At 45.1% G+C, this 15,494-nt stretch overlaps 1 protein-coding gene across 5 annotated transcripts in view; it reads right to left on the bottom strand.

Moving 5' to 3' along the window:
- SRBD1 (S1 RNA binding domain 1) overlaps nt 1-15,494 on the bottom strand; it is a 116,064-nt gene that overhangs the window by 13,257 nt on the left and 87,313 nt on the right. For all 5 annotated transcript variants that reach the window (XM_078786888.1, XM_068131436.2, XM_078786889.1 and 2 more), the window contains 5 exons: nt 14,074-14,184; nt 13,602-13,850; nt 5,452-5,559; nt 3,719-3,810; nt 3,531-3,613 (listed from right to left, as the gene is read on the bottom strand). In XM_078786888.1, the coding sequence (XP_078643014.1) occupies nt 3,531-3,613; nt 3,719-3,810; nt 5,452-5,559; nt 13,602-13,850; nt 14,074-14,184 (643 nt within the window). The remainder of the gene's footprint in view (nt 1-3,530; nt 3,614-3,718; nt 3,811-5,451; nt 5,560-13,601; nt 13,851-14,073; nt 14,185-15,494) is intronic.

Raw genomic sequence — 15,494 nt, 5'->3', positions numbered from 1 at the left:
CTCTCCAACACCCTTTCCAATACCTTCATTCCATGCTCCAATAACTTTATCGCTCGGTACGAGCCACACTCCAGAGGGTCACCTTTCCCCGTGTATAGAGGGACAAGGGTACTCAGTTCCCAATCCACTGGAATGCGAACTTCTTTCACCACCAGATTACAGATCGCTGCCATTCTCTTCACACCCCAACTTCCTGCTGCCTTCAACATATCTCCCACAACTCCCGTCGGCCCTCCCACTTTTCTACTCCTCATTGCTTTTATCGCTTCCTCAACTTCCTTCTCAGTTATCTTCTCTGCCGGTCCTAAAACTGGGTTACTCTCTATGTTGCCATCCCATTCATTCTCTGTATTCAACAGCATTTCCATATATCTTTTCCATCTTCCTTTAATTCCATCTGGGTCCACAACGATTTGTCTCACTTCATCCTTCAAGCAACTCACCCCCATCACATCACACCTCTCTTTCGCTATCTGCTTTGCAATCCTGAATACCGCTCTCTGACCCTCTTCCGAATCCAAGCGTTCTCTGAACACGGACCAGTGTAATACAAAAAAAATGAATATCACAAAATTTAGCAGTGCACCATCTCTTGCCATCTCTGATCCACAATTAGGATATCTTATATTATATGCATTTAAACTTTCCAATCGCGATTGTAAATGCATCCTTATTTGAAGGGCAACCCTGCAGTTATACCAGAGTTCCCCAGAAGAACAGGGAAGATTTTGTCCCATTTTGACCCCCACACATCAAAATGGTTGTCTTCTTCTTCTTCTCCTCCTCTTCGTCCCTAAAAAAGGGGTAAGGTCCAATGGTACCAAGCTTCTGCCATGTATTGACCATGATACTCCTCCACTCCCCTCTGTCCTCGGCCAACTCTTCACACAATCCTCCCATCTCAACCATGGACTACCTCGTTTCCTCCTACCTTGTTCCCTTAACCTATCCGCCCTCTTTGCCATTCTCTCTTCCCCCATCCTCACCAAATGTCCAGTCCATTTCAGCCAGATTTTCACCTATCTCCTCGTCAAGGACATCTGCAAATCAATCTCCTCCTTCAGTTCATCCATTCTCGTTCTATCCACCCTCTTCACTCCCACAAGCCTCCTGACCCAGTTGTTCTCGCAAACCTGCAACCTGTTGTCTCCCTGTCAGTGCCACCGTCTCCAGACCCTAAAGATAGGCCAGAATTACGCATGACATCAGAACTTTTCATTTAAACTTCCTTGATAACTTTCTGATACCTCTGCCTCTGACTTAACATCCCTGGTCACTGTTCCCCCCCAGATACTAAAACCTATTTCCTTGTCTCATCTCCTTCCCCTCTAACCTGATATTCATTTCTTTCCTCTGCTGCCTGACCCATATCACCTCCATCCTCTCCATGCTCATTTTCAGCCCATGCTTCCCAAATACCTCCTTCCACTCCTCCAGTACTTCCTGCATCTCCCGCCTACTCTCCACCACAACAGCCAGATTGTCCACATACAATAACCTCCCGAGAATACCCCTAATGTTTACCTTCCTGCTTACCAGCTCCAGCTTACCAGCATGATAAACACGAGTGGGCTGAGAGCGCTTCCCTGCCTCAAAATGATGTTCACATTGAACTCCTCCGACATCAAAGGACCAACCAAAACTCTTCCCTTCGTTCTCTTGTACATCCCTTCCAACAAGCTAACTTCTGCTTCCGGCACTCCCATCCATCTCAGTGTCGCCGTCACCATATCTCTCAGAACAGTGTCGTTGGCTTTCTCCAGGTCCACAAATCCCAATGCTATTTCACCTTGTACTTACAACGTCTTCTCCATCAGCTGTCTCAGCATAGACATTCTATCCGTCATCCCCCTACCCTTTCTAAACCCCTTGCTGCTTTTCTCCAATCTCCATCTCCACACTCTTCCTTACTCTCCCATCCAGAATTCTCTCCAGCACCTTCACTGCATGACTTAGAAGCATAATGCCCCTGTACTTCCCCGGATCTTGAACATCACCCTTCCCCTTCCATAATCGGCACAATTAACCCTGTCCTCAAATCCTCTGGAACCAAACCCTCTCTCATAATTCAAAAGCCTCTTCGTCCAACTGACTCTGACCTCTCCTGATGCAGTTATTATCTCTGTAAGCACCTCATTAATGCCTGGCGCTCTTCCCTTCTTCATCCTTTTCAATGCTGTCCGCACCTACTCCTCCGTGATCTCAAACAGCTCCACTTTCCCCTCCACATAACTAGGTATAGCTCCAGCTCACCGTTGCTTCCTTCCTGGTTCAACAGCTCTTTGAAATATCCATCCCACACCTTCAATACTGCGCCCATCTCTGTCACAAGCCTCCCACCACCATCCTTAATCACCGCACCACTCTCCCCCTCACGTCCTTACTACCCTCATCCATGTCCAGAGCCAATTTACATATCATCTTCTTCCCACCATCCTCTTCCAACTTGTTGTACATGGTCCAAAATGAAATTTTGGTCCAAAATTGGTTGGTCCAAAAAATGAAATTCCCAATTTTAATTTCGACTATAGTTGCCCCTGTTAGGTCTCGCCCAATAACTATTTGTGCCAAATTTTAGCTTATTCCGGTAACATCTAGAGGTCTAGCGCCATGTTGACTTTTTTAATGAACCAGCCAAATGTTTAAAGATGTTGCCTTGTGCACCAGCCAAGCTTCCTGTACATTTTAGCTTTTTCTGAAGCAAATCGTCCGATAACTTTTGACACAAGGTGAAAACACTGACCACAACCCCATGAACAATGCTTGCGATCCAAATTTGAAGAAAAAATGGATTGTATTTTTAAAAAACGTTAATCTGGTGCAACCTCTAAATTAGCTCTGATCTGGTTGTTTTTTAGGTTGTACAGTCATCTGATATAGTGGAGGAATTGTGATTTTATTTTTATTTTACAATATGAATCTGGGCCACCTTGTTGTACACCTCCTCTTCCATATCATTTGTCACCTTATCCACAGCTCTCCTTGCTGCTTTTTTATTTTGCCCATACAGGTGTAGCAATCCTGCATCCGACTGCCTCCCTCTATCCTTGATATTCTCTATCCTCTTCCAAACCTCATTGTTTTCACCAACCACCTACGCTACTTCCTCCGTCTACCGTACCTGGTTTCTATCCCTCGACGATGCACCCTTTCCTGACGTTCTTCCACACAAAACTTCTGCAATTCCCCTAAATGCCTCTCAGTGCTTCTTCCACTCCTTCTCCAAACCTTCTGCTTCTTCGCTAAGGTGCTCATACCTGGCCCTCACCCACTACTTGTACTCTTTAGCGACATTTCCCCCCTACACTTTCCCCACCTAATAATCTTCCGACCCCTGCTCTTAACCTCCATCCTTTTCTTCTTCCTCACCACAAACATCGCAGGCTTGTGCTGAGTGGTAACATGCTTTCCTGCTACTGCCCTGCAGTGGTTGCTGGTTGCCCCTAGTCGATAAAGTATTGTGTAGATTGTAGATCATGCCCAAATTCAGCATACAATCCATATGTCTCCATTAAAAGTACATGTCTTACCTGGTACATTCCAACCCCGATGTGCTTGGCATCTATTTTGATAAGTTCAGCCAGGGGGTCTTGCAGGCGGCGTGCAATAGAAACTGGTCACAGAGAGGGTGATTGGAAGCACAATAAAAGTGTGACACATTTGGACTGTCCCACTGTTTGTAGCATTGGCCCATTGTTGGCACCGCTTGGTCTATTACCTGCACTACGCATGTTTGGATCGACATCTGGCATCTCCTTTTGTGCCTGAGGGCTTGTACTGTAGATTGATGCTCCATCCTCATTCACTATGCTGGGGGAGGGAGGGACATGCAAGTGAGATGTGAGATGCTTTGGGAAAACCGTGAAGTCAGAACTGAATACAAGTTCAAAGGCCCCCCAAAAGAGCAGTAAATAAATAAATAAATCTAAGTTCCCACCTCTGGAACAAACTCCCACACTCTCTTCAAGCCCACTCCTCCCTCCAGGTCTTCAAAACAGCTGTTCACCACCATTTCTTATCTTCCCCCATCCAAACCTTGATCTGTTCTACCCCCCGTTAATCCACACCTAATCCATCTCCTTCAAATTTTCTATCCTGAAAGTCCTTGTAGTGTCCATCTTGTTTATCCTGTGCACCCCACCCCAGCCCTCTCCCTTCCACAGATGTCCCAGTTCTCTACTGTTTTTGTGCTTCCCTCTCTCTCCCCCTCTTGTCTCCTGCTCCCTTTATTATATGTTCTATGTGCTCTTACACGAGCGTCGACTTAATACACACAAAAAAAAAAAAATGGTGTCCTTTGTGAAGAGTAGGTGAGCTATTGCTGGCTCCCTGGAATAAATTCCAAATATAGTCAGCTTCACTATGTTCTTTCGCTCAAAATCATGGTAGATTAGCAAACCTATACATTTTTGGAAACGTTATTACATGGAAAATCTGAAAATCAATGTTTACATTTGCCAATTCCGACCAATTCGATTCGACCAATTCGACCAATCGACTAATTCCATTCGACCAATTCGACCATTCGACCAATCGCTTCGATCGACCATTCGACCATTCGACCAATTCGATCGATTCGATTCGATTCATCGAATTCGATTCGATCGACCATTCGACCAATTCGATTTGCCAATCAATTTGACCGACCTATGCTTGTGTGGAACGGATTGTGAAAACGATGCGGACTATATTGTCGGATACGACACACGGGACAGTGATGACGAACTCTAAATGGCATATTCTGTAATCGTGTATGTTTGATGCCATTGACTGCCTGTGTATATTTTGTCATTGACTGCCTGTGTAGATGTGAAGTTATACTGACTGCATGTGTATGTATGATTTTGCTGACTGCCTGTGTATGTTTGGTGATATGAATTATTGTGACACATTTTGATGTTATTAACTGCCTGTACAAAATGATAACATGTATTTGATTATGCAACTTATCGCGAATATAAAGACAGTATTTTGCAATTCAAAACCTTTGATTCGTGTCTTACCATTCCCCATAGCACTAATTTGATACTTTCATTGGATTCCTTGTCCCTGAAAATATAGGTTTAGTATATTTTTAAAAGTTTTTAGGGTAATTAGAGGCAGAAATAGAACAAAATATGTATTTTACAGTAGCCATTTTGAAAATCCAAAATGGCCGCCATGCAGGTATCTCTCCAAATGTAAACATTGATTTTTAGTTTCCTTATGCTATAACCTTTCCAAAAATGTATAGGTTTGCTAATCTACCATGATTTTGAACGAAATATAATTTATTGACATAGTGAACCTGACTAATACCTACTCTAACCTACCGGAGGCACTGCATCAGCGGCACCATCACTCTTCTAGCCATGATGCAACCAGCAGCCACGGGCTGCATACAAAAGTGATGATCAACTCCCTCTCCCCATCACCTCCTATTTTTTGCATTTCCATACAAAAATGACTCACCAATACTTGACATCCAAAGGAACGAAGACTTTATTCTGAATCAATGCAGAGAAGAAACGTTCAGTCTCGTAGCATGCGGTGCCATTTCCAATAGCAATGACGTCACAGCTGCAAATGAATACCAAAAAAAAGAGAACGATGACACATACAGCTCCACAAACAGGGTATACTCAAAAAGGCCCTGTAATAAAACGTGTCACAAACAGTACTGGTAAAGATGGTAAAAGCATATTTGCTGTTAGCACAGAACATTTCTCTTGCTTCCAATGAACCACATTAGGAGGTATCACAGACCTGCTTGCTAAGAGTTGCTGATTCTCAAAACGACGACCAAAAACCAACTTGTTGTACAGCTAAACGGGCAATAGTCTGTGGGTGCAAACACCAGGGATTAGGGTGCAGATGTGGAATCTAGTAGAACTGGGACCGTGATATTAACTGCGGTCTTTGCCCTTGAGGTCGTATGCTGCGCTGTCATGGAACAAAAGGTCAGTCTTGCTGTACTTTATTGTTTTAGTTGGACAACTCCTAGGCTTTCACAAACCATAGTTCAGAATAGATCCTTGAAAAAGTCATGCAGTCACAATTCCTTATGCCTAGTTCACACCATGAACTCTTTCTGTTCTGCAACAGTTTAAGAGCTGTGTCTGCTGCCTGAACCCAGACAGCATCCAGGAAACTCCGTCTTCATCTAGACCTTTCCCATATTGTTCCCTCAAATTGGACAGTTCCTTGAAACAGTAAAGTCATCATGTTTGCCGTCCTCTATTATCATGCTCCATGCCCATCTAACATCAAAGAATACAAAATTGCGCAAACACAGGAATGCCCACATTTTGGCATTGTTTCAACATTCCAAAGTTGCTGGCACTTTGGGCAGAAGGGAATATGCAGGCTTAACAAGTGGAAAATTCAAGGATGGAAAAGGTGTTCATTTGCATTTTAGCAAAGTTGCCATCCAAGGACGTGTAACGCTCTACGAAGCAATGTCAAGATGAAGTCCGAAAGCTGAAATATCCGTGCAAGCAAGGTAAGGACAGCAATAGGAAAAGTGAGGGAACACCAATAACAGCCTGGACTTTAGGAGGGTGAGAGGATGAAGGCTTCCAGACCCGGGGTGCTGTGAAATAGGAGAAGGCAAGAGGAGCAAAGGCAGGTGCAAGCTTGTATAGAATTGAGAGCCCACTAACTTGCCACTGGTGAAAGAGTGACAGTGCTTGGGAATCTGCCTCGTTCCTCGAGATGCGAAAGGTATGAAAGGCCTTGCTTTAGAATGCGTCCAGAGTAGCAAGGTGGGAAGTGGGAGCACCAGCCCAAAGTAGGGAGCCATACTCCATGGAGCTCTGCATGAAAGCCTTGTTCACCATAATGAGCTTGGTGCAGCTCAGGAATGCCTTAGCTATAGGGATGATTCATCAATGTGTATGCTATGCTGTCCCTCAGATTGATGTTAAACTAGGCATCCAGTCTGCCAGCATTAGTTGGTGGACTTTGAAGACCCCACAGTGTTGTGTTGTTCAACAAGAGTAGGCAAGCTATCGCTGGCACCCTCAACAGATTCAAAATTCCTGCTCTAAGTTACAGGGGGCATTGCATCAGCGGAACAGCCGCACCGTTGTGTTGCATACGAAAGAAGAAGACATGAGCAAGTTAGAGAAGACAGTGTCTGAAATCAGCTACAATGGACTCCGTAACTTTGCTTATGATGGGGAGAAGGCCGATTGGTCTGTAGTTGAGGGAACCTTATTATGGATAAGTGATGTTTGCAACTTTCCAAGAAAGAGTAAGTTGGCCATCCCAGAAGGAGCTCTGCAAGAGTGAGGACAGAGGGTATGACGGGACTGAAGTACAGTTTATTTCTGTTGTTTTTATAAATGGCCTAAGGCTCACAATATAGCACGCGCACACACGCACGCACGCCCGCCCGCACACAGAGTTTGAGGGAAGTGCCGTCACTTCCCAGGATATTCTGGGTACCAGCGACGTAATAACAATGGTGCCACTATTCTCACTGTACTCAGCGGGGCATTTCCTCAGGAGGAATTTCCTCCTCCCCATGGATGCTGTTACGGATTCATCACGTCCGTTGTTGTGGTTTTCATCCACTTGACATATTTCTGATATTATGTACTATTATTGTCTTCAAAAGGTTTATGGTTCATGAATCGTTTGCAAAGGTTAAAAGCGTTAATGTTTAAAAGAGACAGGAAGCCGGATTGGGAACCGGAAGACGAAAAAGGAGAAGGCGAAAGCGTGGCGAGTGAAGTCGTACAAGAAGCGTGGCTTCCAGCTCCGTAGCGAGCATTATCGAACGAAAGTCGCGAGTGAACTTTGAGTTTCCTTGAAAGGAATTTCCTGCGATAGGTGTTATCGCTGGAGGATTGAGAAACCTGCGTAGTCAGGTTTAGGCGTGGAGATTCTGAAGAATCCTCGCCGGGTCGCTTCGTCTCAAGTAAGAGCCGTCGGTCATTTTGATCCTCGCGTTTCGTTCACCGAAAAAGGTTTTTGCTACGCGTCAGCTTTTCTCACCATCCTGTCGTCTGTCGGGGATGTGTGTGCGTAAACGCTGCGTTTGAAGATTACGCTGCGGTTCGCCGATTGAACTGTGAACGTGCACATCGAGTTTGCCTTTGGTTTTGGACCACGTGACTTGCTACGCTTTGCCTACGCTTACGCCTCGTCAGCATCAACGGGGTGCGGGTCTCAATTCGATCTCGCTCTGACACTTGCTGGAGGGGATCACCTTTGAGTTATAGAGACATTGAGGAGTGTTCTTTTTCACTCACTTGGAGCGCAGTGAGTTATCTTACTTTAGCTGATGGTACCATCATAAAATGTATTGAGTGTACTTTTGATTGCCATTCGTTGTATCGTTATTCCTGTGTGATTTTTAATACAATATTTGTTCGTTTATAATCATTGGTGTGGTTTCACTATTGATTTCGGACACAGAATAATATATTTTTCTGCCGTGGCTCCTCTCGGGACTCGGAGGTACATCGCGACCAGGGGGTCGGGGGAGGAGCACGTAACAGAAATTGGGGGCTGGTCCAATTGACTTGTGGGCTCAAAATTGGGTCTTCGTCTGGGATAAAATTCCCTAATAACATCCGTTCGGGATTGACCCAGATTGAAATTGGGGGCTCGTACTGTGGAGAAATTGGGGGCTCGGCTTTGCTGATTAAATTCCCTAAATTTCGTCCGGGAAAGAATTCCCTAACATTCCCAAATTTGGAATTTTTTCCAACATTCCCAGATTTTTCAAAAAAATTGGAATATTTTTGTGTGAAGGTTAACAGGTGTTAACGGATAGTCACCATGGTGTTTGACGCAGGAAAGTTTGCGGCGTCCTCTAGTGAGGCACAGTTCCAAGCATTAAAAAAATCGGAACTCTTGATATTGGCCAGACATTTTAGCTTGGAGGTCCGAGCTAATATGAAGAAAGCAGAGATGCAGACATTGGTGATAGAATCTCTGGTGGGAAAAGGAACATGGAAAGAGGTAGCCTTGGATTGGTTACCCGAGGAACAAGAAAATGTGGAGCTCCGGAAAATGGAGATGCAATTGCAGAGCCAGGAAAGGTTAAAGGCACAGGAACGAGAACTCGAGGAAAGGTTAGAAGAAAAAAGAGCAGAGGAAAGGAGAACTGAAAGAGAACTCGAGGAAAGAAGAGCAGCACAGGAAAGAGAACTCGAGGAAAGAAGAGCAGCACAGGAAAGAGAACTCGAGGAAAGAAGAGCAGCACAGGAAAGAGAACTCGAGGAAAGAAGAGCAGCACAGGAAAGGGAACTCGAAGAGAGAAGAGAAAAGGGAAAAGCAGAGGAGAGAAAAGCCGAAAGGGAGTTAAGGGAACGTGACATGGAGCTTCAGAATGAAATTAAATGCAAAGAGCTGGAGTTAATGAGAGAACGGGGAGAGGTACCATTCATGCCGGCTAGTTCGACAACTAGTCAGAACACCTGGGATGTTGGTAGACATGTGAGGCTGGTTCCACTCTTCAATGAAAAGGAGGTAGCCAAGTTTTTTTTACACTTTGAGAAAGTGGCTCGAATGCTAAAATGGCCTGAGGAGTCCTGGACCATGTTAGTGCAAAGTGTTCTGGTGGGTAAAGCTCAAGATATTTATTCGGCTTTACCGATTGACCAATGTGCAGATTATGGGATAGTGAAGAAAACCATTCTCAAAGCCTATGAATTGGTCCCTGAAGCTTACCGGCAAAAATTCCGGAATGACAGGAAGAGGGAGAGTGAGACCCATGTGGAGTTTGCCAGAATGAAAGAAACCATGTTTGATCGGTGGTGTGATTCAAAAGGGGTCGGGAAAGACTTCGAACTATTGCGACAATTGATCCCGGTGGAGGAATTCAAACAATGTGTCCACGAGGACATTAAAGTACATCTGGAGGAACAGAAGGTACCAGAGTTGCATGAGGGAGCAACCTTGGCAGATGACTATGCCTTGACACACAGGATGAGGTTCCATAAACCTAACGTCCCGCCTAGAGTTCGCCCGGAGAGTTATGATACATCCGGTGCGGAGAACGAAGATTCATGGGGGCGGCCTAGAGATGACTATGAGGACAGATCTGATACCGTGACTCTTAGAGATCAGAGGTCTACAGTTCCAAGACGGACTTATCCTCCGGGGGGCTCGAGGCAAACCACGAGTTTCTCCTCCGGGCCTACTTGCACTTTTTGCAAGAAACCTGGACACTTGATGTCCCGATGTTATGCTATGGAAAGGCAAAATCAGGAGCGGAGTCAGACTAGTACTACTCCTAATGCAATGGCAAATGTGAGAAATCGCCCTCAAAAGGGTTACCAACCATTTATTTCAGAGGGGTTTGTGTCACTGGATGGAGACTCGACTAACCAGAAACCGGTTAGGGTATTGAGGGACACAGGAGCACATCAATCTTTGATGCTTGAAGGCATTTTGCCATTGTCAGAGAAGACGGCAACTGGTGTTAGTGTTCTTTTACAGGGGGTTGGTGGCTGTGTTAAAGCTCCACTTCATGTCATCCATTTAGTGTCTGATTTGGTGTCAGGACCGGTCACCGTAGGCTGACAAGCCACTCTTCCTGTTGAGGGAGTATCTTTTGTTATCGGGAATGATTTGGCCAGTGGTCAAGTTTCTGGTAACCCGATGGTTGTTAAAAAGCCTAGTATGGAAAGTAACACTACACAAGTCAGGGATGGAGGCAATGTTGGCAAGCTCTTTGTAGGTGGACTGAACTTCAAAACAAGGAAAGATGTTCTGGCTTATGTCTTCGGCAAATATGGCCCGCTTTTGGAAGTGCTGCTGATAAAAGACAGGGAGACACAAAAGTCAAGAGGGTTTGGCTTTGTCACGTTTGAAAACACAAAGGACGCCATAGATGCAGAAAAGGATCTGAATAGCAAGGAGTTGGAGGGTCGGACCATAACAGTAGAGAAGGCATTTCATAGGTGTCGAGGGGGCTACAGAGGAGGACAACGTGGAAGTAGTGGTTTTGGTGGTGGCCGCAGTCGATATTACTATGGAGGCTCCCAGAGGTACGGCAGCTCCCGAAGGAATGATTATCAGGGTAGTGGCCGAGAAGGAGACTGATATTCATGCGACTACAGTGACAAGCGGTCCAACCGTGATTATTATGAAAGTTCGGAAGAGTTGAAGCACTGAATGCTGCGGAGCAGCCGAGCCAAGATTCCTACATGGATTAACCGTGAACGCCACGTTCCGAAACGCATCCATGTAGTGAACTTTCCGACACGGATTAACCGTGAACTCCACGTTCCTAAAGGCGTCCATGTAGTGAATACTTCCAGGCCTCACCACCCAACCACCATGGAACCTGGCTCTCAGCTCGGCCTCCCGGTAAAAAGTGCTGTAGATTTGCTTGACTTTGGAGTTTTGATCACAACCCCTTAACCTTCATTCAAAAGAAACTAAAAGTAAAAAAATCAGAGGGTGATGAGATGGAGTTTGGCTTTGCAGGAGTCCAACTGGGAAAGTGAACATGTAAAGGGCAGGGACAAGGTCGTTGCTGACACTTTGTCCAGAGTGAATTAACTTTGGAAATCTCTGTGGGTTGTTCGAAGTTTTGTTGCTTTCTTTTTGGGAGATATTGATTATTGTTGCTCACGGGAATTGATGATTTGGGTTGTGAGTTTTCTTTTGTTTGTTTAAAGAGTTTGCCTGCAAAGAAAGTTTTCGCTGTGTTCAAACTTTCTTTCTTGAGGGGGGTAAGTGTTACGGATTCGTCACTTCCGTTGTTGTGGTTTTCATCCACTTGACATATTTCTGATATTATTATGTACTATTATGACATATTATGTATGTACAAGTCTTCAAAAGGTTTATTGTTCATGAATCGTTTGCAAAGGTTAAAAGCGTTAATGTTGAAAAGAGACAAGAAGCCGGATCGGGAACCGGAAGACAAAAAAGAAGGAGAAGAAGGTGAAGGCGTGGCGAGTGAAGTCGGACAAGACGCGTGGCTTCCAGCTCCGTAGCGAGCGTTATCGAACGAAAGTCGCGAGTGAACTTTGAGTTTCCTTGAAAGGAATTTCCTGCGATAGGTGTTATCGCTGGAGGATTGAGAAATCTGCGGAGTCAGGTTTAGGCGTGGAGATTCTGAAGAATCCTCGCCGGGTCGCTTCGTCTCAAGTAAGAGCCGTCGGCCATTTTGATCCTCGTGCTTCGTTCACCGAAAAAGGTTTTTGCTACGCGTCAGCTTTTCTCACCATCCTGTCGTCTGTCGGGGATGTGTGTGCGCAAACGCTGCGTTTGAAGATTACGCTGTGGTTCGCTGATTGAACTGTGAACGTGCACATCGAGTTTGCCTTTGGTTTTGGACCACGTGACTTGCTACGCTTTGCCTACGCTTACGCCTCGTCAGCATCAACGGGGTGCGGGTCTCGATTCAATCTCGCTCTGACACTCGCTGGAGGGGATCACCTTTGAGTTATAGAGACATTGAGGAGTGTTCTTTTTCACTCACTTGGAGCACAGTGAGTTATCTTACTTTAGCTGATGGTACCATCATAAAATGTATTGAGTGTACTTTTGATTGCCATTGGTTGTATCGTTATTCCTGTGTGATTTTTAATACAATATTTGTTCGTTTATAATCATTGGTGTGGTTTCACTATTGATTTCGGACACAGAATAATATATTTTTCTTCCGTGGCTCCTCTCGGGACTCTGAGGTACATCGCGACCAGGGGGTCGGGGAGGAGCACGTAACAATGCCCACTGGTGGAGATTGTCCGTGCTCTATCCTTTTCAAGCAAGGAAGCAGCAGGCACCATTTTAAAAGTCTTTGGTATGACTGTAGCCCAGGTTGACCACGTCGGGGTGGGTGAGTGGAGCAGGTGGTATAAGGGAAAATTGAATCTTCAACTTTGTTGCTTTGTCTTTTCCTCTAACAAATAAAAAGAAAAGAAAAATATGATCAATCGCTGGTTCAAATCGATTTGCCAGCCATTGTTTCATTAAGATGATGTGAGGCTCCTGTGTCCTCTGGAGCATTAATGTCATGTTGATGTCTTGTATTCGTTGGATTGTTAATGCAATTTTTGGCTCCCGTGTCCTCACCCCAATTTGGCTTGAGGGGAGCAGGAAGAATTCAGACCAATTGTCTCAGGGTGTTGCAATCCCTAGATCCAACATGAAATGTATGCTTTTCAGGGGGAAGATGCATTCCCCGAGGATGACCTGAAAGCATCTCAGAGTGCAACGGTCATTTCGGCAGAGTGATAATCCCCTGGGAGTCTGGCCCAAGTCACGCCAATGGAAGCACAACTTCAGAAAGTACAAAGCTACGGAAATAATACGGAAATAATGTTGCAAATGAATTATCAAAGTCTATCATTTAAACCAATAACATTCTTCAGTGTTCTTTAATACGAACATAGAAATTAAGTCATGAGTCTCTCTCTTGTGTTCCAGTCCCCTCACCAATTGGCTATTTCTGCTTCCTGCTTAGTGCAGTTTAACACATGAAAGAATTACAAGCAGAAGAACAAAAGAGTCCTTTTAAAATTTCAAAAAGGAAACATGTTTTTTATTTTTTAAATAAAGCAATTACTTAAATGGGGGAAAAAAACTAAGCAGCACATCCCAAATAAACTCAAACAGCAGTATTTAACAACTGCATTGCATTCACCCACCGGTGCTGCAGGACAATCGAGCGAACAACATCAACATCCTTCCTTTGGGGTGGTTCCTGTGGGTATACCAAAGCGGTAGTGAGCAGCTGCCCAGTAGGACCAACAGCAGCTAACTTGCAGCCATGCTTGTAACCAGGATCGGCACCCAGAACTGCAGTACCCCGCATGGGAGAACTGAAAAGCAGTTTCCTCAGGTTTCGCCCAAACAGGACAATAGCACTCTGTTCTGCCTTCTTCGTCAGTTTGGAACTACAGAAAGGGTGAAGAGTAGCGGTAAAGAAGTAAAAGCGACAAAAAAAAGAAAACTTTAGATGAAGAGAAGTTAATATGGTCACAGAAAGAGAGGATGGGAAGGTAAGGGCACACATGGTGAAAGTTCCTGATATGGGGAAGTGTCAGTGGGGCGGTGGTGAGAGGTAGGAAACAAGGAATTGAACAGTTTGGTGGAGGAAAGCATGCAGGAAATGGTTACCGGAATTTCCGACACAGTAATGGTGATATGAGGCGCTTGTATGAATCTTCCACAGACTCTGACAACAGCGTGGCTATCGGTGCAGGTAAAGTACCGCCCTGTGGTCTCCATCTGAGAGGAAGATTAGAGAGTGGAAAATGAATCAGTTAAAAATCAATAAGTTGTGATCTGTTCTACAATACCTCTGTTCTGTTATACTCTCATTAACCTCCTCCTATCCAAGACCTCTTACTGACAAGGTTGCTCTGTTTCTCCCCTCTCCGATCTTTCATCATTCATTCCCTTGCTTTTTGACATCCAACTGCTGTCTCCACTGTCTGCATGCTGCCGTGAACTTGCTGCTCTTCACCGAGCATAAACTTTGGATGCAAAAATGAAAGATAAAAATAAAGCAACACAAAAGCTGTTTATTTCCAATTACTTTGAATCAACTCTTTTCAATTTAATTGTTGAGGACAACTGGACCAGAGGGCATCAGCTCACGGGTCCTAAAAATATGCTCTACTGCTCTTGCACACTCTCTCTACCCTTTTCACCCTGTAATTTACCCTATGTCATCTTCCCTCTGTTTGGAAATCAGCAAACTTCACAGCATTAAATAACTAGAGCAATTTGACTGCGTCGCCAATATGCCTCCACGTAGTCCCTGCACACGTAGAAGGACAAGTTCTGGTGTGCGATAGAGAAGCTGATGGAAAACATGAAAGATGAGGAAGTTGTTGTGGTGGGAGGAGACCTGAATGGACATGTGGGAAGGAGTATGGATGGTTTTGAGGGAGTTCATGGGGGTTACGGATATGGTGTGAGAAATGGAGAAGGTGTAAGGATTTTGGAGTTTGCTGATGGAGCTGATTTGTTGATTTGTAATACTCAGTTCCAGAAAGAGGACAATAAGCTTGTTACATACACGTCAGGTGGATCGACGACAACCGTTGACTACCTGATGGTGCGTCGGCGAGATAGGGGGCACCTCCGGGACACAAAGGTGATCCCGGAGGAGGAGGCTGTTTCACAGCACCACTTGGTTGTCTGCGACATAAGGGTGAAAGGTGCGAGGAGAGCTCGGCGGGTGAAGTACCAACCGAGAATGAAAGTGTGGAGGTTGAAAGAGGTGACAGTAAGGGAGGCATTAAAAGAGAGGCTGAGTAGGGTAGAGGATGATGTGGTTGAGCTTGAAAGTGGTTGGATGTCAACGAAAGCTAGTCTGTTGGGAGCCGTTGGTGAGGTATGTGGATGGACAAAAGGACCACCGAGGCACTCGGAAACATGGTGGTGGGATGTTGAGGTTGGAAAGAGGATTGACGAGAAGAGGAAGAAGTTCAAAGAGTGGCAGAAGGCGAAGGGTACGGGAGCAGAAACAGCAGAGCATGAAAGTTATAAGGCAGCCAGGAAGGCTGCAAAGAAAGAGGCAGCAAAGGCGC

Source organism: Myxine glutinosa, chromosome 11 (genome assembly GCF_964187855.1).
Source record: "Myxine glutinosa chromosome 11, kmMyxGlut1.1, whole genome shotgun sequence".
Taxonomy (NCBI): Eukaryota; Metazoa; Chordata; class Myxini; order Myxiniformes; family Myxinidae; genus Myxine; species Myxine glutinosa.
Note: the sequence above shows the minus strand (reverse complement) of the source record. Positions and strands in the feature narration are given on the sequence as shown.